At 47.9% G+C, this 24,958-nt stretch overlaps 1 protein-coding gene across 1 annotated transcript in view; it reads left to right on the top strand.

Annotated features, from left to right (window-relative positions):
- Window positions 1–24,958, top strand: part of LOC110506447 (immunoglobulin superfamily DCC subclass member 4) — an 89,981-nt gene that overhangs the window by 33,000 nt on the left and 32,023 nt on the right. Inside the window, exons 5-13 of the mRNA XM_036963662.2 lie at window positions 2,341–2,478; window positions 3,283–3,435; window positions 20,169–20,579; window positions 20,799–20,963; window positions 21,400–21,537; window positions 21,853–22,026; window positions 23,670–23,906; window positions 24,095–24,196; window positions 24,318–24,501. Coding sequence (XP_036819557.2) covers window positions 2,341–2,478; window positions 3,283–3,435; window positions 20,169–20,579; window positions 20,799–20,963; window positions 21,400–21,537; window positions 21,853–22,026; window positions 23,670–23,906; window positions 24,095–24,196; window positions 24,318–24,501 — 1,702 coding nt within the window. The remainder of the gene's footprint in view (window positions 1–2,340; window positions 2,479–3,282; window positions 3,436–20,168; window positions 20,580–20,798; window positions 20,964–21,399; window positions 21,538–21,852; window positions 22,027–23,669; window positions 23,907–24,094; window positions 24,197–24,317; window positions 24,502–24,958) is intronic.

Raw genomic sequence — 24,958 nt, 5'->3', positions numbered from 1 at the left:
TGTGTAGTAATGCCTGCACCCTGTGGAACAGCTAAGGAAACAGAGATGAATCACCTCTCTGCAGCATGTACACACACACACACACACACACACACACACACACACACACACACACACACACACACACAGAGGCAAGCACGCACACTCACAAATAGACACTCTCACGTAGAGACACACATACACAGGCAGACACGCCCAAAACTCTTGAGATTCACAGACAATGCACAGAAGCGAATGGCAGACTGATGGTGAGGACACTAGCTTCACTCATTCAACTGTGCATTATGTTGATGCCTTGATGCTACTTGACACGCATATACCTTCTCTCTCTCCCACACACACACACACGGATGTGTACACAAACACCACAACGCGCACACACACAGTCACATATTTCACACACACGCACACAGTAATGCACGCGCACACACACACACACACCACTCTCACAGACAGCCTGAGCAGGTGACGAGATTACAGCATTTTACAGCTTTTTCCCACTTCTCAATATCCAACAGACTGTGTGAACTAATGCTAACTTACAGTAGCAGGTATTTGGTCTGACACAAAGCCCTGCTGCCTTAGAAACCTGGAGGTCATGGAAGAAAGGCGTTACATAAAACGCAAATCTAATGCCATCACATCGCTAGCCTTCACTGTGGAGAGGTTTATGATTTAGAATGCCTGAACACAAATGCATTCTCCCTGACAGAATGATGCTGAGCACGTTGCCTCCACTTATTCAATTGTACATTGTCTATACCTTTTACATACCGAACAAAAATATCAACGCAACATGCAACAATTTCAAAGATTTTACTGAGTTACAGTTTAAATAAGGAAAACAGTCAATTGAAAGATATTAATTTGGCTCTAATCTATAGATTTTAAAATTACTGGGCAGGGGTGCAGCCACCCACTGGGAAGCCAGGCCCAGCCAGCAGAATGAGTTTGTCCCCACAAAATGTCTTTATTACAGACATAAATACTCCTCAGCACGAAGTCTGTGGTTGTGAGGCTGCTTGGACACACTGGCAAATTCTCTAAAATTACGTTGGAGGCGGCTTATGGTAGAGAATGAACATTAAATTATCTGGCAACAGCTCTGGTGGACATTCTTGTAGTCAGCAATTGCACACTCCCTCAAATCTTGAAAAAGTCTGGCATTGAGTTGTGTGACAAAACTGCACATTTTAAAGCAGCCTTTTATTGTCTACAGCACAAGGTGCACCTCTGTAATGATCATGCTGTTTATCTTGGCGAAGGAGAAATGTTCACTAACAGGAATGTAAACAAATGTATGCACAAAATTTGAGAGAAATAAGCTATTTGTGCGTATGGAAAATGTCAGGGATTTTCAGATCATGAAACATGGCACAAACACTTTACATGTTGCATTTATATTTTTGTCCAGTGCACTTTCTCTCTCTCATGCACGCATACACACGCGCGCACACACACTCTGAGCAGAGAACTTACACAAAACCATATCGAGGCACATCCTGGGAGAACTCGACTGGCCCATTTTTAAAGCCCTCGTGCATAAGCAAGTAGTGCTGTATGAATGCTCAATGATTAATTAATAATGTGCTTACAGTATCCCAGGAACCCTGCTGGAGCTCATTATCATAATGTAGGCTCTGAGCAGAGAGACAGGCAGAGCAGGCCCCGGCACAGGCAGTGTGATGGGCCTCCCTTCCTACCATAATTACCCCTAGAGCCACTCACACAGAGCCACTAAAAATAAGGGCCTCATCTGCTCTGCTAATGCACACTTCTATTCCTCCAAGAAAACGATAGTTATTTATTTAGTCATATAATTTGGCAGAATTACACCACCAGGCTCTAAGTAAAGGCCCTCACTGCCTCTTCTCCATTATCTGACTCACCCCTCTCCCTCAGATGCCCTCGATCTCTCTCTCTCTCTCTCTCTCTTTCTCTTTCTCTTTCTCGCTCTTCCTCCCTCCATCTTCCCCTCGTTTACTCTCTATCAGTCCGTCTCTACAATAAGTGACTCCAAAGAGGTTTAGCATACATAATATAGAGCCTTCTGCTCCTCTCTTAAGCCCATTGGGGCAGCTAGCTAGCCTGGTTGTGCTGCATTCATTCTGTTTTAACCAGGCTAGTAGCTGGCTCTGTCTCCTCCACTCCTCTTCCTGACAGTGCTGCTAGCTGTCCTAAACAGTGTGGCCAACGATTGTTCAGTGAGAATCTCTATTGGCTCCTTGATTTGTTGCTATAAGTCGCTAGATGACGTTTGGCATATATGAGACATTGATGGTTAGAGTTGGTTGTGTGTGTTGATTCGTGTGTGTGTCTGTATTGTGTCTACGTGCACAGGTCCTGGCCCTGCCCAAAATGAGGTGGTGATCGTGGCACCTCCTCAGAATGCCACGGTGGTGCAGGGGCGTCCAGCGGTGATGGAGTGCATGGCCCAGGGGGGGCAGCCCAAACCCCTGGTGTCCTGGAGCAGACAGGGTAAGACTCTCTCAATCCCTCCCATCGGTCCATCTACAGGGGCTCCCGAGTGACGCAGCGGTCTAAGGCACTGCATCTCAGTGTAGGAGGCATCACTACAGTACCTGGTTCGATTCCAGGTTGTATCACATCCGGCCTTGATTGGGAGTCCCATAGGGCGGTGCACAATTGGCCCAGCATCGTCCAGGTTTGGCTGGGGTAGGCCGTCATTGTAAATTAGAATTTGTTCTTAACTGACTTAACTTGTTAAATGAAAACATTTAAAATATCAGTGCTAGAGGCGTCACTACAGACCCTAGTTCGATTCCAGGCTGTATCACAACCGGCCGTGATTGGGATCCCATAGGGCAGCGCACAATTGGCCCAGTGTCGTCTGGGTTTGGCCGGGGTAGGCCACCATTTTAAATAATAATTTGTTCTTAATTGACTTGCCTAGTAAAATAAGAAATACAATAAAAATAGGCTCACCACCAATGTCACAACGAGAGGCTGGTCCATACTTTGGTACTAGGCACCGTGTTATTCCTGTAATATCTTCATTGTGTTTCATATTTCTACCTTTGCTGACAAAACAACTCTAGTCATCACAGAGGTCTCACAATGCCACCTAGTGGCTGGATATGCTCATTATACTTTTCTGTGATCGGTATTCAACCGCTAAACTGAGCTGGCATGAAATGCCAAGTGTTGTGTGTGTGTGCAGCTACAGTTTTTAATTGCGTTAGTTTGGTCTTTTCTGATATTTTTTTCTCTGAAATCGCTTGTCTCTTCTCTGTTCCTTTCTGCTCTTTCTCCTGGACACAGACGGGAAGCCCATCGCCACCGACGTGGTTGTCCTGGAAACTAACCTGGTGATCCCCAACACACGGCGTTACCATGCGGGGGTCTACGTCTGCCGTGCCAACAAACCCAAGACCCGCGAGTTTGTCATAGCTGCAGCTGAACTGCACGTGCCAGGTAAGAAAAATAATATGTGAGTGTGAGAATGTGGTATAGATTGCATGTTTGGCTTCGGTCTTAGAGATCTGGTTTGCATGTTTGGCTTCGGTCTTAGAGATCTGGTTTGCATGTTTGGCTTCGGTCTTAGAGATCTGGTTTGCATGTTTGGCTTCGGTCTTAGAGATCTGGTTTGCATGTTTGGCTTCGGTCTTAGAGATCTGGTTTGCATGTTTGGCTTCGGTCTTAAAGATCTGGTTTGCATGTTTGGCTTCGGTCTTAGAGATCTGGTTTGCATGTTTGGTTTCGGTCTTAGAGATCTGGTTTACATGTTTGACTTTGGTCTTAGCGCTCTGGTTTGCATGTTTGACTTCGGTCTTAGCGCTCTGGTTTGCATGTTTGACTTCGGTCTTAGCGCTCTGGTTTGCATGTTTGGCTTCGGTCTTAGAGCTCTGGTTTACATGTTTGGCTTCGGTCTTAGAGCTCTGGTTTACATGTTTGGCTTCGGTCTTAGAGCTCTGGTTTGCATGTTTGGCTTCGGTCTTAGAGCTCTGGTTTGCATGTTTGGCTTCGGTCTTAGAGCTCTGGTTCGCATGTTTGGCTTCGGTCTTAGCGCTCTGGTTTACATGTTTGGCTTCGGTCTTAGAGCTCTGGTTTGCATGTTTGGCTTCGGTCTTAGCGCTCTGGTTCGCATGTTTGGCTTCGTTCGTACAGCTCTGGTTTGCATGTTTGGTTTTGGTCTTAGAGCTCTGGTTTACATGTTTGGTTTCGGTCATAGAGCTCTGGTTTACATGTTTGGCTTCGGTCGTACAGCTCTGGTTTACATGTTTGGCTTCGGTCGTACAGCTCTGGTTTACATGTTTGGCTTCGGTCTTAGCGCTCTGGTTTACATGTTTGGCTTCGGTCGTACAGCTCTGGTTTACATGTTTGGCTTCGGTCGTACAGCTCTGGTTTACATGTTTGGCTTCGGTCTTAGCGCTCTGGTTTACATGTTTGGCTTCGGTCTTAGCGCTCTGGTTTGCATGTTTGGTTTCGGTCGTACAGCTCTGGTTTGCATGTTTGGCTTCGGTCTTAGAGCTCTGGTTTGCATGTTTGGCTTCGGTCTTAGAGCTCTGGTTTGCATGTTTGGCTTCGGTCTTAGAGCTCTGGTTTGCATGTTTGGCTTCGGTCTTAGCGCTCTGGTTTGCATGTTTGGCTTCGGTCGTACAGCTCTGGTTTGCATGTTTGGTTTCGGTCTTAGAGCTCTGGTTTACATGTTTGGCTTCGGTCGTACAGCTCTGGTTTACATGTTTGGCTTCGGTCGTGCAGCTCTGGTTTACATGTTTGGCTTCGGTCTTAGCGCTCTGGTTTGCATGTTTGGCTTCGGTCGTACAGCTCTGGTTTACATGTTTGGCTTCGGTCTTAGCGCTCTGGTTTACATGTTTGGCTTCGGTCTTAGCGCTCTGGTTTGCATGTTTGGTTTCGGTCTTAGAGCTCTGGTTTACATGTTTGGCTTCGGTCGTACAGCTCTGGTTTGCATGTTTGGCTTTGGTCTTAGAGCTCTGAAACATGTTTGGCTTCGGTCTTAGCGCTCTGGTTTACATGTTTGGCTTCGGTCTTAGAGCTCTGGTTTGCATGTTTGGCTTCGGTCTTAGAGCTCTGGTTTGCATGTTTGGCTTCGGTCTTAGAGCTCTGGTTTACATGTTTTGCTTCGGTCTTAGCGCTCTGGTTTACATGTTTGGCTTCGGTCTTAGAGCTCTGGTTTGCATGTTTGGCTTTGGTCTTAGAGCTCTGAAACATGTTTGGCTTCGGTCTTAGCGCTCTGGTTTACATGTTTGGCTTCGGTCTTAGAGCTCTGGTTTGCATGTTTGACTTCGGTCTTAGCGCTCTGGTTTGCATGTTTGACTTCGGTCTTAGCGCTCTGGTTTGCATGTTTGGCTTCGGTCTTAGACCTCTGGTTTACATGTTTGGCTTCGGTCTTAGAGCTCTGGTTTACATGTTTGGCTTCGGTCTTAGAGCTCTGGTTTGCATGTTTGGCTTCGGTCTTAGAGCTCTGGTTTGCATGTTTGGCTGCGGTCTTAGAGCTCTGGTTTGCATGTTTGGCTTCGGTCTTAGAGCTCTGGTTCGCATGTTTGGCTTCGGTCTTAGCGCTCTGGTTTACATGTTTGGCTTCGGTCTTAGAGCTCTGGTTTGCATGTTTGGCTTCGGTCTTAGCGCTCTGGTTCGCATGTTTGGCTTCGTTCGTACAGCTCTGGTTTGCATGTTTGGTTTTGGTCTTAGAGCTCTGGTTTACATGTTTGGTTTCGGTCATAGAGCTCTGGTTTACATGTTTGGCTTCGGTCGTACAGCTCTGGTTTACATGTTTGGCTTCGGTCGTACAGCTCTGGTTTACATGTTTGGCTTCGGTCTTAGCGCTCTGGTTTACATGTTTGGCTTCGGTCGTACAGCTCTGGTTTACATGTTTGGCTTCGGTCGTACAGCTCTGGTTTACATGTTTGGCTTCGGTCGTACAGCTCTGGTTTGCATGTTTGGCTTCGGTCTTAGAGCTCTGGTTTGCATGTTTGGCTTCGGTCTTAGAGCTCTGGTTTGCATGTTTGGCTTCGGTCTTAGAGCTCTGGTTTGCATGTTTGGCTTCGGTCTTAGCGCTCTGGTTTGCATGTTTGGCTTCGGTCGTACAGCTCTGGTTTGCATGTTTGGTTTCGGTCTTAGAGCTCTGGTTTACATGTTTGGCTTCGGTCGTACAGCTCTGGTTTACATGTTTGGCTTCGGTCGTACAGCTCTGGTTTACATGTTTGGCTTCGGTCTTAGCGCTCTGGTTTGCATGTTTGGCTTCGGTCGTACAGCTCTGGTTTACATGTTTGGCTTCGGTCTTAGCGCTCTGGTTTACATGTTTGGCTTCGGTCTTAGCTCTCTGGTTTGCATGTTTGGTTTCGGTCGTACAGCTCTGGTTTGCATGTTTGGCTTTGGTCTTAGAGCTCTGAAACATGTTTGGCTTCGGTCTTAGCGCTCTGGTTTACATGTTTGGCTTCGGTCTTAGAGCTCTGGTTTGCATGTTTGGCTTCGGTCTTAGAGCTCTGGTTTGCATGTTTGGCTTCGGTCTTAGCGCTCTGGTTTGCATGTTTGGCTTCGGTCTTAGCGCTCTGGTTTGCATGTTTGGCTTCGGTCTTAGAGCTCTGGTTTACATGTTTGGCTTCGGTCTTAGAGCTCTGGTTTGCATGTTTGGCTTTGGTCTTAGAGCTCTGAAACATGTTTGGCTTTGGTCTTAGCGCTCTGGTTTACATGTTTGGCTTCGGTCTTTGAGCTCTGGTTTGCATGTTTGGCTTCGGTCGTAGAGCTCTGGTTTGCATGTTTGGCTTCGGTCGTACAGCTCTGGTTTACATGTTTGGCTTCGGTCTTAGAGCTCTGGTTTGCATGTTAGGCTTTGGTCTTAGAGCTCTGAAACATGTTTGGTTTCGGTCATAGAGCTCTGGTTTACATGTTTGGCTTCGGTCGTACAGCTCTGGTTTACATGTTTGGCTTCGGTCGTACAGCTCTGGTTTACATGTTTGGCTTCGGTCTTAGCGCTCTGGTTTACATGTTTGGCTTCGGTCGTACAGCTCTGGTTTACATGTTTGGCTTCGGTCGTACAGCTCTGGTTTACATGTTTGGCTTCGGTCTTAGCGCTCTGGTTTACATGTTTGGCTTCGGTCTTAGCGCTCTGGTTTGCATGTTTGGTTTCGGTCGTACAGCTCTGGTTTGCATGTTTGGCTTCGGTCTTAGAGCTCTGGTTTGCATGTTTGGCTTCGGTCTTAGAGCTCTGGTTTGCATGTTTGGCTTCGGTCTTAGAGCTCTGGTTTGCATGTTTGGCTTCGGTCTTAGCGCTCTGGTTTGCATGTTTGGCTTCGGTCGTACAGCTCTGGTTTGCATGTTTGGTTTCGGTCTTAGAGCTCTGGTTTACATGTTTGGCTTCGGTCGTACAGCTCTGGTTTACATGTTTGGCTTCGGTCGTGCAGCTCTGGTTTACATGTTTGGCTTCGGTCTTAGCGCTCTGGTTTGCATGTTTGGCTTCGGTCGTACAGCTCTGGTTTACATGTTTGGCTTCGGTCTTAGCGCTCTGGTTTACATGTTTGGCTTCGGTCTTAGCGCTCTGGTTTGCATGTTTGGTTTCGGTCTTAGAGCTCTGGTTTACATGTTTGGCTTCGGTCGTACAGCTCTGGTTTGCATGTTTGGCTTTGGTCTTAGAGCTCTGAAACATGTTTGGCTTCGGTCTTAGCGCTCTGGTTTACATGTTTGGCTTCGGTCTTAGAGCTCTGGTTTGCATGTTTGGCTTCGGTCTTAGAGCTCTGGTTTGCATGTTTGGCTTCGGTCTTAGAGCTCTGGTTTGCATGTTTGGCTTCGGTCTTAGAGCTCTGGTTTACATGTTTGGCTTCGGTCTTAGCGCTCTGGTTTACATGTTTGGCTTCGGTCTTAGAGCTCTGGTTTGCATGTTTGGCTTTGGTCTTAGAGCTCTGAAACATGTTTGGCTTCGGTCTTAGCGCTCTGGTTTACATGTTTGGCTTCGGTCTTAGAGCTCTGGTTTGCATGTTTGACTTCGGTCTTAGCGCTCTGGTTTGCATGTTTGACTTCGGTCTTAGCGCTCTGGTTTGCATGTTTGGCTTCGGTCTTAGACCTCTGGTTTACATGTTTGGCTTCGGTCTTAGAGCTCTGGTTTACATGTTTGGCTTCGGTCTTAGAGCTCTGGTTTGCATGTTTGGCTTCGGTCTTAGAGCTCTGGTTTGCATGTTTGGCTGCGGTCTTAGAGCTCTGGTTTGCATGTTTGGCTTCGGTCTTAGAGCTCTGGTTCGCATGTTTGGCTTCGGTCTTAGCGCTCTGGTTTACATGTTTGGCTTCGGTCTTAGAGCTCTGGTTTGCATGTTTGGCTTCGGTCTTAGCGCTCTGGTTCGCATGTTTGGCTTCGTTCGTACAGCTCTGGTTTGCATGTTTGGTTTTGGTCTTAGAGCTCTGGTTTACATGTTTGGTTTCGGTCATAGAGCTCTGGTTTACATGTTTGGCTTCGGTCGTACAGCTCTGGTTTACATGTTTGGCTTCGGTCGTACAGCTCTGGTTTACATGTTTGGCTTCGGTCTTAGCGCTCTGGTTTACATGTTTGGCTTCGGTCGTACAGCTCTGGTTTACATGTTTGGCTTCGGTCGTACAGCTCTGGTTTACATGTTTGGCTTCGGTCGTACAGCTCTGGTTTGCATGTTTGGCTTCGGTCTTAGAGCTCTGGTTTGCATGTTTGGCTTCGGTCTTAGAGCTCTGGTTTGCATGTTTGGCTTCGGTCTTAGAGCTCTGGTTTGCATGTTTGGCTTCGGTCTTAGCGCTCTGGTTTGCATGTTTGGCTTCGGTCGTACAGCTCTGGTTTGCATGTTTGGTTTCGGTCTTAGAGCTCTGGTTTACATGTTTGGCTTCGGTCGTACAGCTCTGGTTTACATGTTTGGCTTCGGTCGTACAGCTCTGGTTTACATGTTTGGCTTCGGTCTTAGCGCTCTGGTTTGCATGTTTGGCTTCGGTCGTACAGCTCTGGTTTACATGTTTGGCTTCGGTCTTAGCGCTCTGGTTTACATGTTTGGCTTCGGTCTTAGCTCTCTGGTTTGCATGTTTGGTTTCGGTCGTACAGCTCTGGTTTGCATGTTTGGCTTTGGTCTTAGAGCTCTGAAACATGTTTGGCTTCGGTCTTAGCGCTCTGGTTTACATGTTTGGCTTCGGTCTTAGAGCTCTGGTTTGCATGTTTGGCTTCGGTCTTAGAGCTCTGGTTTGCATGTTTGGCTTCGGTCTTAGCGCTCTGGTTTGCATGTTTGGCTTCGGTCTTAGCGCTCTGGTTTGCATGTTTGGCTTCGGTCTTAGAGCTCTGGTTTACATGTTTGGCTTCGGTCTTAGAGCTCTGGTTTGCATGTTTGGCTTTGGTCTTAGAGCTCTGAAACATGTTTGGCTTTGGTCTTAGCGCTCTGGTTTACATGTTTGGCTTCGGTCTTTGAGCTCTGGTTTGCATGTTTGGCTTCGGTCGTAGAGCTCTGGTTTGCATGTTTGGCTTCGGTCGTACAGCTCTGGTTTACATGTTTGGCTTCGGTCTTAGAGCTCTGGTTTGCATGTTAGGCTTTGGTCTTAGAGCTCTGAAACATGTTTGGCTTCGGTCTTAGCGCTCTGGTTTACATGTTTGGCTTCGGTCTTTGAGCTCTGGTTTGCATGTTTGGCTTCGGTCGTAGAGCTCTGGTTTGCATGTTTGGCTTCGGTCGTACAGCTCTGGTTTGCATGTTTGGCTTCGGTCGTACAGCTCTGGTTTGCATGTTTGGCTTCGGTCGTACAGCTCTGGTTTACATGTTTGGCTTCGGTCTTAGCGCTCTGGTTTACATGTTTGGCTTCGGTCTTAGCTCTCTGGTTTGCATGTTTGGTTTCGGTCGTACAGCTCTGGTTTGCATGTTTGGCTTTGGTCTTAGAGCTCTGAAACATGTTTGGCTTCGGTCTTAGCGCTCTGGTTTACATGTTTGGCTTCGGTCTTAGAGCTCTGGTTTGCATGTTTGGCTTCGGTCTTAGAGCTCTGGTTTGCATGTTTGGCTTCGGTCTTAGCGCTCTGGTTTGCATGTTTGGCTTCGGTCTTAGCGCTCTGGTTTGCATGTTTGGCTTCGGTCTTAGAGCTCTGGTTTACATGTTTGGCTTCGGTCTTAGAGCTCTGGTTTGCATGTTTGGCTTTGGTCTTAGAGCTCTGAAACATGTTTGGCTTTGGTCTTAGCGCTCTGGTTTACATGTTTGGCTTCGGTCTTTGAGCTCTGGTTTGCATGTTTGGCTTCGGTCGTAGAGCTCTGGTTTGCATGTTTGGCTTCGGTCGTACAGCTCTGGTTTACATGTTTGGCTTCGGTCTTAGAGCTCTGGTTTGCATGTTAGGCTTTGGTCTTAGAGCTCTGAAACATGTTTGGTTTCGGTCATAGAGCTCTGGTTTACATGTTTGGCTTCGGTCGTACAGCTCTGGTTTACATGTTTGGCTTCGGTCGTACAGCTCTGGTTTACATGTTTGGCTTCGGTCTTAGCGCTCTGGTTTACATGTTTGGCTTCGGTCGTACAGCTCTGGTTTACATGTTTGGCTTCGGTCGTACAGCTCTGGTTTACATGTTTGGCTTCGGTCTTAGCGCTCTGGTTTACATGTTTGGCTTCGGTCTTAGCGCTCTGGTTTGCATGTTTGGTTTCGGTCGTACAGCTCTGGTTTGCATGTTTGGCTTCGGTCTTAGAGCTCTGGTTTGCATGTTTGGCTTCGGTCTTAGAGCTCTGGTTTGCATGTTTGGCTTCGGTCTTAGAGCTCTGGTTTGCATGTTTGGCTTCGGTCTTAGCGCTCTGGTTTGCATGTTTGGCTTCGGTCGTACAGCTCTGGTTTGCATGTTTGGTTTCGGTCTTAGAGCTCTGGTTTACATGTTTGGCTTCGGTCGTACAGCTCTGGTTTACATGTTTGGCTTCGGTCGTGCAGCTCTGGTTTACATGTTTGGCTTCGGTCTTAGCGCTCTGGTTTGCATGTTTGGCTTCGGTCGTACAGCTCTGGTTTACATGTTTGGCTTCGGTCTTAGCGCTCTGGTTTACATGTTTGGCTTCGGTCTTAGCGCTCTGGTTTGCATGTTTGGTTTCGGTCTTAGAGCTCTGGTTTACATGTTTGGCTTCGGTCGTACAGCTCTGGTTTGCATGTTTGGCTTTGGTCTTAGAGCTCTGAAACATGTTTGGCTTCGGTCTTAGCGCTCTGGTTTACATGTTTGGCTTCGGTCTTAGAGCTCTGGTTTGCATGTTTGGCTTCGGTCTTAGAGCTCTGGTTTGCATGTTTGGCTTCGGTCTTAGAGCTCTGGTTTGCATGTTTGGCTTCGGTCTTAGAGCTCTGGTTTACATGTTTGGCTTCGGTCTTAGCGCTCTGGTTTACATGTTTGGCTTCGGTCTTAGAGCTCTGGTTTGCATGTTTGGCTTTGGTCTTAGAGCTCTGAAACATGTTTGGCTTCGGTCTTAGCGCTCTGGTTTACATGTTTGGCTTCGGTCTTAGAGCTCTGGTTTGCATGTTTGACTTCGGTCTTAGCGCTCTGGTTTGCATGTTTGACTTCGGTCTTAGCGCTCTGGTTTGCATGTTTGGCTTCGGTCTTAGACCTCTGGTTTACATGTTTGGCTTCGGTCTTAGAGCTCTGGTTTACATGTTTGGCTTCGGTCTTAGAGCTCTGGTTTGCATGTTTGGCTTCGGTCTTAGAGCTCTGGTTTGCATGTTTGGCTGCGGTCTTAGAGCTCTGGTTTGCATGTTTGGCTTCGGTCTTAGAGCTCTGGTTCGCATGTTTGGCTTCGGTCTTAGCGCTCTGGTTTACATGTTTGGCTTCGGTCTTAGAGCTCTGGTTTGCATGTTTGGCTTCGGTCTTAGCGCTCTGGTTCGCATGTTTGGCTTCGTTCGTACAGCTCTGGTTTGCATGTTTGGTTTTGGTCTTAGAGCTCTGGTTTACATGTTTGGTTTCGGTCATAGAGCTCTGGTTTACATGTTTGGCTTCGGTCGTACAGCTCTGGTTTACATGTTTGGCTTCGGTCGTACAGCTCTGGTTTACATGTTTGGCTTCGGTCTTAGCGCTCTGGTTTACATGTTTGGCTTCGGTCGTACAGCTCTGGTTTACATGTTTGGCTTCGGTCGTACAGCTCTGGTTTACATGTTTGGCTTCGGTCGTACAGCTCTGGTTTGCATGTTTGGCTTCGGTCTTAGAGCTCTGGTTTGCATGTTTGGCTTCGGTCTTAGAGCTCTGGTTTGCATGTTTGGCTTCGGTCTTAGAGCTCTGGTTTGCATGTTTGGCTTCGGTCTTAGCGCTCTGGTTTGCATGTTTGGCTTCGGTCGTACAGCTCTGGTTTGCATGTTTGGTTTCGGTCTTAGAGCTCTGGTTTACATGTTTGGCTTCGGTCGTACAGCTCTGGTTTACATGTTTGGCTTCGGTCGTACAGCTCTGGTTTACATGTTTGGCTTCGGTCTTAGCGCTCTGGTTTGCATGTTTGGCTTCGGTCGTACAGCTCTGGTTTACATGTTTGGCTTCGGTCTTAGCGCTCTGGTTTACATGTTTGGCTTCGGTCTTAGCTCTCTGGTTTGCATGTTTGGTTTCGGTCGTACAGCTCTGGTTTGCATGTTTGGCTTTGGTCTTAGAGCTCTGAAACATGTTTGGCTTCGGTCTTAGCGCTCTGGTTTACATGTTTGGCTTCGGTCTTAGAGCTCTGGTTTGCATGTTTGGCTTCGGTCTTAGAGCTCTGGTTTGCATGTTTGGCTTCGGTCTTAGCGCTCTGGTTTGCATGTTTGGCTTCGGTCTTAGCGCTCTGGTTTGCATGTTTGGCTTCGGTCTTAGAGCTCTGGTTTACATGTTTGGCTTCGGTCTTAGAGCTCTGGTTTGCATGTTTGGCTTTGGTCTTAGAGCTCTGAAACATGTTTGGCTTTGGTCTTAGCGCTCTGGTTTACATGTTTGGCTTCGGTCTTTGAGCTCTGGTTTGCATGTTTGGCTTCGGTCGTAGAGCTCTGGTTTGCATGTTTGGCTTCGGTCGTACAGCTCTGGTTTACATGTTTGGCTTCGGTCTTAGAGCTCTGGTTTGCATGTTAGGCTTTGGTCTTAGAGCTCTGAAACATGTTTGGCTTCGGTCTTAGCGCTCTGGTTTACATGTTTGGCTTCGGTCTTTGAGCTCTGGTTTGCATGTTTGGCTTCGGTCGTAGAGCTCTGGTTTGCATGTTTGGCTTCGGTCGTACAGCTCTGGTTTGCATGTTTGGCTTCGGTCGTACAGCTCTGGTTTGCATGTTTGGCTTCGGTCGTACAGCTCTGGTTTACATGTTTGGCTTCGGTCTTAGAGCTCTGGTTTGCATGTTAGGCTTTGGTCTTAGAGCTCTGAAACATGTTTGGCTTCGGTCTTAGCGCTCTGGTTTACATGTTTGGCTTCGGTCTTAGAGCTCTGGTTTGCATGTTTGGCTGCGGTCTTAGAGCTCTGGTTTGCATGTTTGGCTTCGGTCTTAGAGCTCTGGTTCGCATGTTTGGCTTCGGTCTTAGCGCTCTGGTTTACATGTTTGGCTTCGGTCTTAGAGCTCTGGTTTGCATGTTTGGCTTCGGTCTTAGCGCTCTGGTTCGCATGTTTGGCTTCGTTCGTACAGCTCTGGTTTGCATGTTTGGTTTTGGTCTTAGAGCTCTGGTTTACATGTTTGGTTTCGGTCATAGAGCTCTGGTTTACATGTTTGGCTTCGGTCGTACAGCTCTGGTTTACATGTTTGGCTTCGGTCGTACAGCTCTGGTTTACATGTTTGGCTTCGGTCTTAGCGCTCTGGTTTACATGTTTGGCTTCGGTCGTACAGCTCTGGTTTACATGTTTGGCTTCGGTCGTACAGCTCTGGTTTACATGTTTGGCTTCGGTCGTACAGCTCTGGTTTGCATGTTTGGCTTCGGTCTTAGAGCTCTGGTTTGCATGTTTGGCTTCGGTCTTAGAGCTCTGGTTTGCATGTTTGGCTTCGGTCTTAGAGCTCTGGTTTGCATGTTTGGCTTCGGTCTTAGCGCTCTGGTTTGCATGTTTGGCTTCGGTCGTACAGCTCTGGTTTGCATGTTTGGTTTCGGTCTTAGAGCTCTGGTTTACATGTTTGGCTTCGGTCGTACAGCTCTGGTTTACATGTTTGGCTTCGGTCGTACAGCTCTGGTTTACATGTTTGGCTTCGGTCTTAGCGCTCTGGTTTGCATGTTTGGCTTCGGTCGTACAGCTCTGGTTTACATGTTTGGCTTCGGTCTTAGCGCTCTGGTTTACATGTTTGGCTTCGGTCTTAGCTCTCTGGTTTGCATGTTTGGTTTCGGTCGTACAGCTCTGGTTTGCATGTTTGGCTTTGGTCTTAGAGCTCTGAAACATGTTTGGCTTCGGTCTTAGCGCTCTGGTTTACATGTTTGGCTTCGGTCTTAGAGCTCTGGTTTGCATGTTTGGCTTCGGTCTTAGAGCTCTGGTTTGCATGTTTGGCTTCGGTCTTAGCGCTCTGGTTTGCATGTTTGGCTTCGGTCTTAGCGCTCTGGTTTGCATGTTTGGCTTCGGTCTTAGAGCTCTGGTTTACATGTTTGGCTTCGGTCTTAGAGCTCTGGTTTGCATGTTTGGCTTTGGTCTTAGAGCTCTGAAACATGTTTGGCTTTGGTCTTAGCGCTCTGGTTTACATGTTTGGCTTCGGTCTTTGAGCTCTGGTTTGCATGTTTGGCTTCGGTCGTAGAGCTCTGGTTTGCATGTTTGGCTTCGGTCGTACAGCTCTGGTTTACATGTTTGGCTTCGGTCGTGCAGCTCTGGTTTACATGTTTGGCTTCGGTCTTAGCGCTCTGGTTTGCATGTTTGGCTTCGGTCGTACAGCTCTGGTTTACATGTTTGGCTTCGGTCTTAGCGCTCTGGTTTACATGTTTGGCTTCGGTCTTAGCGCTCTGGTTTGCATGTTTGGTTTCGGTCTTAGAGCTCTGGTTTACATGTTTGGCTTCGGTCGTACAGCTCTGGTTTGCATGTTTGGCTTTGGTCTTAGAGCTCTGAAACATGTTTGGCTTCGGTCTTAGCGCTCTGGTTTACATGTTTGGCTTCGGTCTTAGAGCTCTGGTTTGCATGTTTGGCTTCGGTCTTAGAGCTCTGGTTTGCATGTTTGGCTTCGGTCTTAGAGCTCTGGTTTGCATGTTTGGCTTCGGTCTTAGAGCTCTGGTTTACATGTTTGGCTTCGGTCTTAGCGCTCTGGTTTACATGTTTGGCTTCGGTCTTAGAGCTCTGGTTTGCATGTTTGGCTTTGGTCTTAGAGCTCTGAAACATGTTTGGCTTCGGTCTTAGCGCTCTGGTTTACATGTTTGGCTTCGGTCTTAGAGCTCTGGTTTGCATGTTTGACTTCGGTCTTAGCGCTCTGGTTTGCATGTTTGACTTCGGTCTTAGCGCTCTGGTTTGCATGTTTGGCTTCGGTCTTAGACCTCTGGTTTACATGTTTGGCTTCGGTCTTAGAGCTCTGGTTTACATGTTTGGCTTCGGTCTTAGAGCTCTGGTTTGCATGTTTGGCTTCGGTCTTAGAGCTCTGGTTTGCATGTTTGGCTGCGGTCTTAGAGCTCTGGTTTGCATGTTTGGCTTCGGTCTTAGAGCTCTGGTTCGCATGTTTGGCTTCGGTCTTAGCGCTCTGGTTTACATGTTTGGCTTCGGTCTTAGAGCTCTGGTTTGCATGTTTGGCTTCGGTCTTAGCGCTCTGGTTCGCATGTTTGGCTTCGTTCGTACAGCTCTGGTTTGCATGTTTGGTTTTGGTCTTAGAGCTCTGGTTTACATGTTTGGTTTCGGTCATAGAGCTCTGGTTTACATGTTTGGCTTCGGTCGTACAGCTCTGGTTTACATGTTTGGCTTCGGTCGTACAGCTCTGGTTTACATGTTTGGCTTCGGTCTTAGCGCTCTGGTTTACATGTTTGGCTTCGGTCGTACAGCTCTGGTTTACATGTTTGGCTTCGGTCGTACAGCTCTGGTTTACATGTTTGGCTTCGGTCGTACAGCTCTGGTTTGCATGTTTGGCTTCGGTCTTAGAGCTCTGGTTTGCATGTTTGGCTTCGGTCTTAGAGCTCTGGTTTGCATGTTTGGCTTCGGTCTTAGAGCTCTGGTTTGCATGTTTGGCTTCGGTCTTAGCGCTCTGGTTTGCATGTTTGGCTTCGGTCGTACAGCTCTGGTTTGCATGTTTGGTTTCGGTCTTAGAGCTCTGGTTTACATGTTTGGCTTCGGTCGTACAGCTCTGGTTTACATGTTTGGCTTCGGTCGTACAGCTCTGGTTTACATGTTTGGCTTCGGTCTTAGCGCTCTGGTTTGCATGTTTGGCTTCGGTCGTACAGCTCTGGTTTACATGTTTGGCTTCGGTCTTAGCGCTCTGGTTTACATGTTTGGCTTCGGTCTTAGCTCTCTGGTTTGCATGTTTGGTTTCGGTCGTACAGCTCTGGTTTGCATGTTTGGCTTTGGTCTTAGAGCTCTGAAACATGTTTGGCTTCGGTCTTAGCGCTCTGGTTTACATGTTTGGCTTCGGTCTTAGAGCTCTGGTTTGCATGTTTGGCTTCGGTCTTAGAGCTCTGGTTTGCATGTTTGGCTTCGGTCTTAGCGCTCTGGTTTGCATGTTTGGCTTCGGTCTTAGCGCTCTGGTTTGCATGTTTGGCTTCGGTCTTAGAGCTCTGGTTTACATGTTTGGCTTCGGTCTTAGAGCTCTGGTTTGCATGTTTGGCTTTGGTCTTAGAGCTCTGAAACATGTTTGGCTTTGGTCTTAGCGCTCTGGTTTACATGTTTGGCTTCGGTCTTTGAGCTCTGGTTTGCATGTTTGGCTTCGGTCGTAGAGCTCTGGTTTGCATGTTTGGCTTCGGTCGTACAGCTCTGGTTTACATGTTTGGCTTCGGTCTTAGAGCTCTGGTTTGCATGTTAGGCTTTGGTCTTAGAGCTCTGAAACATGTTTGGCTTCGGTCTTAGCGCTCTGGTTTACATGTTTGGCTTCGGTCTTTGAGCTCTGGTTTGCATGTTTGGCTTCGGTCGTAGAGCTCTGGTTTGCATGTTTGGCTTCGGTCGTACAGCTCTGGTTTGCATGTTTGGCTTCGGTCGTACAGCTCTGGTTTGCATGTTTGGCTTCGGTCGTACAGCTCTGGTTTACATGTTTGGCTTCGGTCTTAGAGCTCTGGTTTGCATGTTAGGCTTTGGTCTTAGAGCTCTGAAACATGTTTGGCTTCGGTCTTAGCGCTCTGGTTTACATGTTTGGCTTCGGTCTTAGAGCTCTGGTTTGCATGTTTGGCTGCGGTCTTAGAGCTCTGGTTTGCATGTTTGGCTTCGGTCTTAGAGCTCTGGTTCGCATGTTTGGCTTCGGTCTTAGCGCTCTGGTTTACATGTTTGGCTTCGGTCTTAGAGCTCTGGTTTGCATGTTTGGCTTCGGTCTTAGCGCTCTGGTTCGCATGTTTGGCTTCGTTCGTACAGCTCTGGTTTGCATGTTTGGTTTTGGTCTTAGAGCTCTGGTTTACATGTTTGGTTTCGGTCATAGAGCTCTGGTTTACATGTTTGGCTTCGGTCGTACAGCTCTGGTTTACATGTTTGGCTTCGGTCGTACAGCTCTGGTTTACATGTTTGGCTTCGGTCTTAGCGCTCTGGTTTACATGTTTGGCTTCGGTCGTACAGCTCTGGTTTACATGTTTGGCTTCGGTCGTACAGCTCTGGTTTACATGTTTGGCTTCGGTCGTACAGCTCTGGTTTGCATGTTTGGCTTCGGTCTTAGAGCTCTGGTTTGCATGTTTGGCTTCGGTCTTAGAGCTCTGGTTTGCATGTTTGGCTTCGGTCTTAGAGCTCTGGTTTGCATGTTTGGCTTCGGTCTTAGCGCTCTGGTTTGCATGTTTGGCTTCGGTCGTACAGCTCTGGTTTGCATGTTTGGTTTCGGTCTTAGAGCTCTGGTTTACATGTTTGGCTTCGGTCGTACAGCTCTGGTTTACATGTTTGGCTTCGGTCGTACAGCTCTGGTTTACATGTTTGGCTTCGGTCTTAGCGCTCTGGTTTGCATGTTTGGCTTCGGTCGTACAGCTCTGGTTTACATGTTTGGCTTCGGTCTTAGCGCTCTGGTTTACATGTTTGGCTTCGGTCTTAGCTCTCTGGTTTGCATGTTTGGTTTCGGTCGTACAGCTCTGGTTTGCATGTTTGGCTTTGGTCTTAGAGCTCTGAAACATGTTTGGCTTCGGTCTTAGCGCTCTGGTTTACATGTTTGGCTTCGGTCTTAGAGCTCTGGTTTGCATGTTTGGCTTCGGTCTTAGAGCTCTGGTTTGCATGTTTGGCTTCGGTCTTAGCGCTCTGGTTTGCATGTTTGGCTTCGGTCTTAGCGCTCTGGTTTGCATGTTTGGCTTCGGTCTTAGAGCTCTGGTTTACATGTTTGGCTTCGGTCTTAGAGCTCTGGTTTGCATGTTTGGCTTTGGTCTTAGAGCTCTGAAACATGTTTGGCTTTGGTCTTAGCGCTCTGGTTTACATGTTTGGCTTCGGTCTTTGAGCTCTGGTTTGCATGTTTGGCTTCGGTCGTAGAGCTCTGGTTTGCATGTTTGGCTTCGGTCGTACAGCTCTGGTTTACATGTTTGGCTTCGGTCTTAGAGCTCTGGTTTGCATGTTAGGCTTTGGTCTTAGAGCTCTGAAACATGTTTGGCTTCGGTCTTAGCGCTCTGGTTTACATGTTTGGCTTCGGTCTTTGAGCTCTGGTTTGCATGTTTGGCTTCGGTCGTAGAGCTCTGGTTTGCATGTTTGGCTTCGGTCGTACAGCTCTGGTTTGCATGTTTGGCTTCGGTCGTACAGCTCTGGTTTGCATGTTTGGCTTCGGTCGTACAGCTCTGGTTTGCATGTTTGGCTTCGGTCGTACAGCTCTGGTTTACATGTTTGGCTTCGGTCGTACAGCTCTGGTTTACATGTTTGGCTTCGGTCGTACAGCTCTGGCTTGCATGTTTGGCTTCGGTCGTACAGCTCTGGTTTACATGTTTGGCTTCGGTCGTACAGCTCTGGTTTGCATGTTTGGCTTCGGTCGTACAGCTCTGGTTTGCATGTTTGGCTTCGGTCGTACAGCTCTGGTTTACATGTTTGGCTTCGGTCGTACAGCTCTGGTTTACATATTTGGCTTCGGTCGTACAGCTCTGGTTTACATGTTTGGCTTCGGTCGTACAGCTCTGGTTTACATGTTTGGCTTCGGTCGTACAGCTCTGGTTTACATGTTTGGCTTCGGTCGTACAGCTCTGGTTTACATGTTTGGCTTCGGTCGTACAGCTCTGGTTTACATGTTTGGCTTCGGTCGTACAGCTCTGGTTTACATGTTTGGCTTCGGTCGTACAGCTCTGGTTTGCATGTTTGGCTTCGGTCGTAGAGCTCTGGTTTACATGTTTGGCTTCGGTCGTACAGCTCTGGTTTGCATGTTTGGCTTCGGTCGTACAGCTCTGGTTTGCATGTTTGGCTTCGGTCGTACAGCTCTGGTTTGCATGTTTGGCTTCGGTCGTACAGCTCTGGTTTACATGTTTGGCTTCGGTCGTACAGCTCTGGTTTACATGTTTGGCTTCGGTCGTACAGCTCTGGTTTGCATGTTTGGCTTCGGTCGTACAGCTCTGGTTTGCATGTTTGGCTTCGGTCGTACAGCTCTGGTTTGCATGTTTGGCTTCGGTCGTACAGCTCTGGTTTGCATGTTTGGCTTCGGTCGTACAGCTCTGGTTTACATGTTTGGCTTCGGTCGTACAGCTCTGGTTTACATGTTTGGCTTCGGTCGTACAGCTCTGGTTTACATGTTTGGCTTCGGTCGTACAGCTCTGGTTTACATGTTTGGCTTCGGTCGTACAGCTCTGGTTTACATGTTTGGCTTCGGTCGTACAGCTCTGGTTTGCATGTTTGGCTTCGGTCGTACAGCTCTGGTTTACATGTTTGGCTTCGGTCGTACAGCTCTGGTTTACATGTTTGGCTTCGGTCGTACAGCTCTGGTTTACATGTTTGGCTTCGGTCGTACAGCTCTGGTTTACATGTTTGGCTTCGGTCGTACAGCTCTGGTTTACATGTTTGGCTTCGGTCGTACAGCTCTGGTTTACATCTTTGGCTTCGGTCGTACAGCTCTGGTTTACATGTTTGGCTTCGGTCGTACAGCTCTGGTTTACATGTTTGGCTTCGGTCGTACAGCTCTGGTTTACATGTTTGGCTTCGGTCGTACAGCTCTGGTCCTTTTCAGTAAATTGTAATATATGCTGCTGTGAAGGATTACATTTTTTTTTCCTAAGAAGGATGTTTCTCTATGTGCATTCTCCCAGCCCCACCAGTAATCCTCCAGCCCCCAGAGACGGTGTCTCTCTCTCGGGGAAACACAGCCAGGTTTGTGTGTAACAGCTCTGGGGAGCCTCCCCCGGCGCTGCACTGGCTGAAGAATGGCAAGCCGGTCAAGTCTAACGGACGGGTGAAGACCCAGAGCCCTGGGGTGCTGCTCATCAACCAGCTGGGCCTGGACGACACAGGGTACTACCAGTGCATCGCTGACAACGCTCTGGGGACGGCCTGCGCCACAGCCAAGCTGTCTGTCATTGTGAGAGAGGGTCTACCCAGCCCACCACACCAGCTCTCTGCCACGCCCCAATCAAGCACCACCGCCCTCCTCACCTGGGAACGGCCTGAATACAACAGTGACCAGATTATAGGCTTCTCTGTGCACTACCAGCCCACTTCAGGTGTGTGTGTGTGTGTGTGTGTGTGTGTGTGTGATGGACAAACCTACAGGCTTGTACGTATGATATCTATCCACAAGGACGCTAGCTAGTTTCAAGTGTATAGGCATTAACATACATAGGTGCCTGGTTCCTTGGTAGCATGGTAGAGAATGACACTGTCAGGTCAGGCTGAGTGTGTCCTGTGCTCCTGGTAAAACACAGAACTTGTGTGGTCCACAGGCTCTGATCACATGGAATACCAGTTTGCTGTGAACAACGACACCACAGAGTACCATGTGAAGGAGCTACTGCCACACACAGCCTATACCTTCTACGTGGTGGCCTACTCCCCCATGGGAGCCAGCCGCCCGTCACGGCCCGTCACCGTGGAGATGCTGGAGGACGGTGAGTAGGCGTGAAGACCACAGACCTCACTTCTCAAAGGAAAATAACAGTGACACGGTTAGATCTAATCCATACAACAAATATGAGTCATTGTACACTTGAGAATAAATAGACCGCACGGCACAGTCAACTGTAATACGACCTATATTATGCACCAATGACGCACAAAAGTAGATATTGTTGCCCGTCAACTAACTATGTGATTCTACTTGGTTGCTAAGAGCTAATGTAATTAATAAAGTAGTTTAGTAAACTGCAGAATAGAATGGTTGATGTATGGATACTAAGAGTGTCCTGTACCTGATCTGACATGCTGTACTCCCCTGTGCCCCTCCAGAGAATATGATCAGCTACTTAAGTCACCAGTCACTAGATCAAGGGTTAGCTGTAATGACACGTTAATACCAATAATGTCCTGCCATGCTCCACCCCACAGTACCCAGTGCCCCTCCACAGCTGTCCCTGCTCAGCACCTCCCCTACAGACATCAGAGTGATGTGGCTGCCCCTGTCCTCCCAGCACAGCAGAGGAGCTGTCACCCGCTACCGCATCGACTACTCCACACTGGAACAGGGTGAGCCCAGCGCCATCTACTGTCACGGAGGCCACAGTACTACACTGCTGTCCTGTGTTATTGCAACACTGTCTGGTATTAGAAAGTGGTGGTACATGTGTTCATGTTTCAGGAAGAACAATTGTGGATTTTAAACATTAAGTATTGAAGGGTGACTTAGGGTATAAGCCCAAAGCATAAAGTGTTCTGTTCTATCCATGGTATACAATGAGTCATCAGGTCTTACATAATAGGATAATGGATTGTGGTGATAGTGTGCCATGAGTGGCCTTTCAAGAAGATGGGTTGCATCTAATGTGTGTGTGTTTACTGCAGTGAACAACGTGTTTTCTGTGGAGGTGGGGGGGAATGAGACTCAGCTTACCTTGCGGGAGCTGCAGCCTAACCAGGCCTATCGGCTGCGGGTGGCGGCGGGAACGGGAGCAGGCTTTGGTGTGCCGTCAGAGTGGAACCAGCACCACACCCCAGCCCACTTTAACCACAGCATGGGTGAGACCTCTCTGTCTGTCTGTCTGTGTGTGTGTGTGTGTGTGTGTGTGTGTGTGTGTGTGTGTCTCACTCTCTCTCACACACACACACCCTTCAACTTCAGCATCAAAATCGACCACAATAAGTGACCTGACCCGGTATGGTCCTTAACCTTTATTTATCCAGGTAATCTCATTGAGAACATTTCTTTTTCAAGATAGACCTGGGTCCAATCAAGACAGCAGCAGGGGGAACAAAGTTTCAGAAAATTCAAATCCAAAAATCACATTTTATACACGTGTTTAGCAGATGTTATTGTGGGTGTGGCGAAATGCTTGTCAGGCATGCAGTAATAACAAGCACACCATAAACAAATGATATATGGATATCAGTTTGACTACATCTATATTATTATTATCCTTGTACATAAGAGCAGCCTTCCCATTCTCATGCTAGAACTATCACGTTTCAGGAGAAGACTCAGGTGCAGACAGTGTCGAAGTAACAAACGTTTATTACTAGAACAGGGGTCAGATAAAACGACAGGTCAAGGGGTAGGCAGAGGTCAGTAATCCAGATCAGAGTCCATAAAGTACAGAACGGCAGGCAGTCATGGGGTCAGGGCAGGCAGAGGTCAGTAATCCAGAGTGGTGTGACAAGGTACAGAACGGCAGGCAGTCATGGGGTCAGGGCAGGCAGAAGTCAGTAATCCAGAGTGGTGTGACAAGGTACAGAACGGCAGGCAGTCATGGGGTCAGTAATCCAGAGTGGTGTGACAAGGTACAGAACGGCAGGCAGGCTCAGGGCAGGCAGAATGGTCAAGAACCAGGAAAACTGGGAAAGAGGAACTAGAAAAAGATGAGCAACGGGAAAAACGCGGGTAGGCTTGATGAACAAAACAAACTGGCAACAGACAAACAGAACACGGGTTTAAATACACTTGGAATAATGTGGGAAATGGGCGACACCTGGAGGGGGGTGGAGATGAGCACAAAGACGGGTGAAACAGATCAGGGTTTGACAATAACTAAGTATACTAGCACTGAAAATAACACTGCGGCCTTCCATTCAAGCTGACTGTTCATGGCTGGGCAGTGTCATGTTGTTGAATACACCTTCACCTACACATTTGCATCAGCCATACAATTGCTCTCAGGGGCAAGGCAACATTGCTGACTGTGCCTCTTACAATGTATGTGTCTGAGGTTCTTGGTAAAGGCAGAAGATCAATTTCGAAGAAATGAACAGACATCTATTCAATCCTTTTCTATACAGTGACTAAGCTCTCACGAATGCCTTTCATTCACATGAGAAGAAAATCTGTTAATACACACAAGAAGATCATCTTACTGAATTGTCAGTTCATGTGAATAATGGCTGGAATAGAAGAAATGGAATGGTATTTGAACACACACAAACCAGTTGATACCATTCCATTAATTATCATAAGGTATTACTATAATCCCATCCTCCCCAATTAAGGCGGCACCTGTTCTAGATACAGGTCTATAGAATTATATGATTTAATGTTATAGTCATTAGGAGATTGTCAAATTGAGTTGGTACAATAAATCAATGTCTGGATCTTGTTTTGTTGAATCATGTTATAAGCTCCAGTAACGTTGTTTCACGCTGGCTCCTTGTTTGCTTTTCGTCTTTCCCAGTGATCTTTGCTCCCACAGAGCTGAAGGTTAGGGCCAAAATGAACTCCCTCCATGTCACATGGCAGCCCCCGCCCAATCACACGCAGATCTCCGGCTACAAGCTCTTTTGCAGGGAGGTGGTTGGTGAGGAGCTGACCAATGGGGAGGCTCATCCTGAGAGGGAGAGGGTGAGGAGGATGGAGGCCCACACCATCAAGCTCCGCAAGAGGGTCAAACATCATGAGGTCTCTAGTCTGGGTGAGTCTGGGATGTTCACATGCCAGTGTTGTTCAAATCCCTTCCTACTGGTCCAGGTGATAATATTTGTTTGGAAAAATGTGACTCTTAATAACATGTTTGGACTTGTGGTCATTATGCCAGGCTTTCTTGTGGTTATGTAAAATTTGGTGTGTTTACGTTTCTATATATTTCTCTGTGTGTGCCAGTCCCTGACAGACTATATGAAGTGAAGGTGTGGGCCTTCAATAAGCAGACGGATGGCTATGCTGCAGGATGGAAGGGCAGGACGGAGAAGGCACATGGCAAAGGTGTGTCTATTCATTCATCGGTGTGTGTGAGTTTGTGTGTCAGTCTATTCTGTCTGTCAGTGTTAAAGAAAGTCTGTACAATACCAATATTTGTGTATAAACTGGCAGTGTGTTTTTGCAGCGCCGCCTAAGGGGAACCCCCCTCCCCTGCCCCCCAGCAGCATCAAGGCTACAGCCAACAGCTCCACATCCATCTGGCTGCGCTGGGAGAAACCTCGCTTCAGCAACGTCCGCATCATCAACTACACCGTACGCTGCAGCCCGGCGGGCATCAGAAACGCATCGCTTGTGTCCTACTACACCAGGTCAGTGGTTCCAAACACAAACACAACACATCTCCTGGTCTCCTACTACACCAGGTCAGTCAGGGACCACCACCCCAACACAACACATCTCCTGGTCTCTTACTACACCAGGTCAGTGGTTCCAAACACAAACACAACACATCTCCTGGTCTCTTACTACACCAGGTCAGTCAGGGACCATTCCAAACACAACACATCTCCTGGTCTCCTACTACACCAGGTCAGTCAGGGACCATTCCAAACACAACACATCTCCTGGTCTCTTACTACACCAGGTCAGTCAGGGACCACCACCACCCCAAACACAACACATCTCCTGGTCTCCTACTACACCAGGTCAGTCAGGGACCATTCCAAACACAACACATCTCCTGGTCTCTTACTACACCAGGTCAGTCAGGGACCACCACCACCCCAAACACAACACATCTCCTGGTCTCTTACTACACCAGGTCAG

This window comes from Oncorhynchus mykiss, chromosome 26, assembly GCF_057628025.1.
Source record: "Oncorhynchus mykiss isolate SJ-2025 chromosome 26, ASM5762802v1, whole genome shotgun sequence".
In the NCBI taxonomy this organism is placed as follows: Eukaryota; Metazoa; Chordata; class Actinopteri; order Salmoniformes; family Salmonidae; genus Oncorhynchus; species Oncorhynchus mykiss.
Note: the sequence above shows the minus strand (reverse complement) of the source record. Positions and strands in the feature narration are given on the sequence as shown.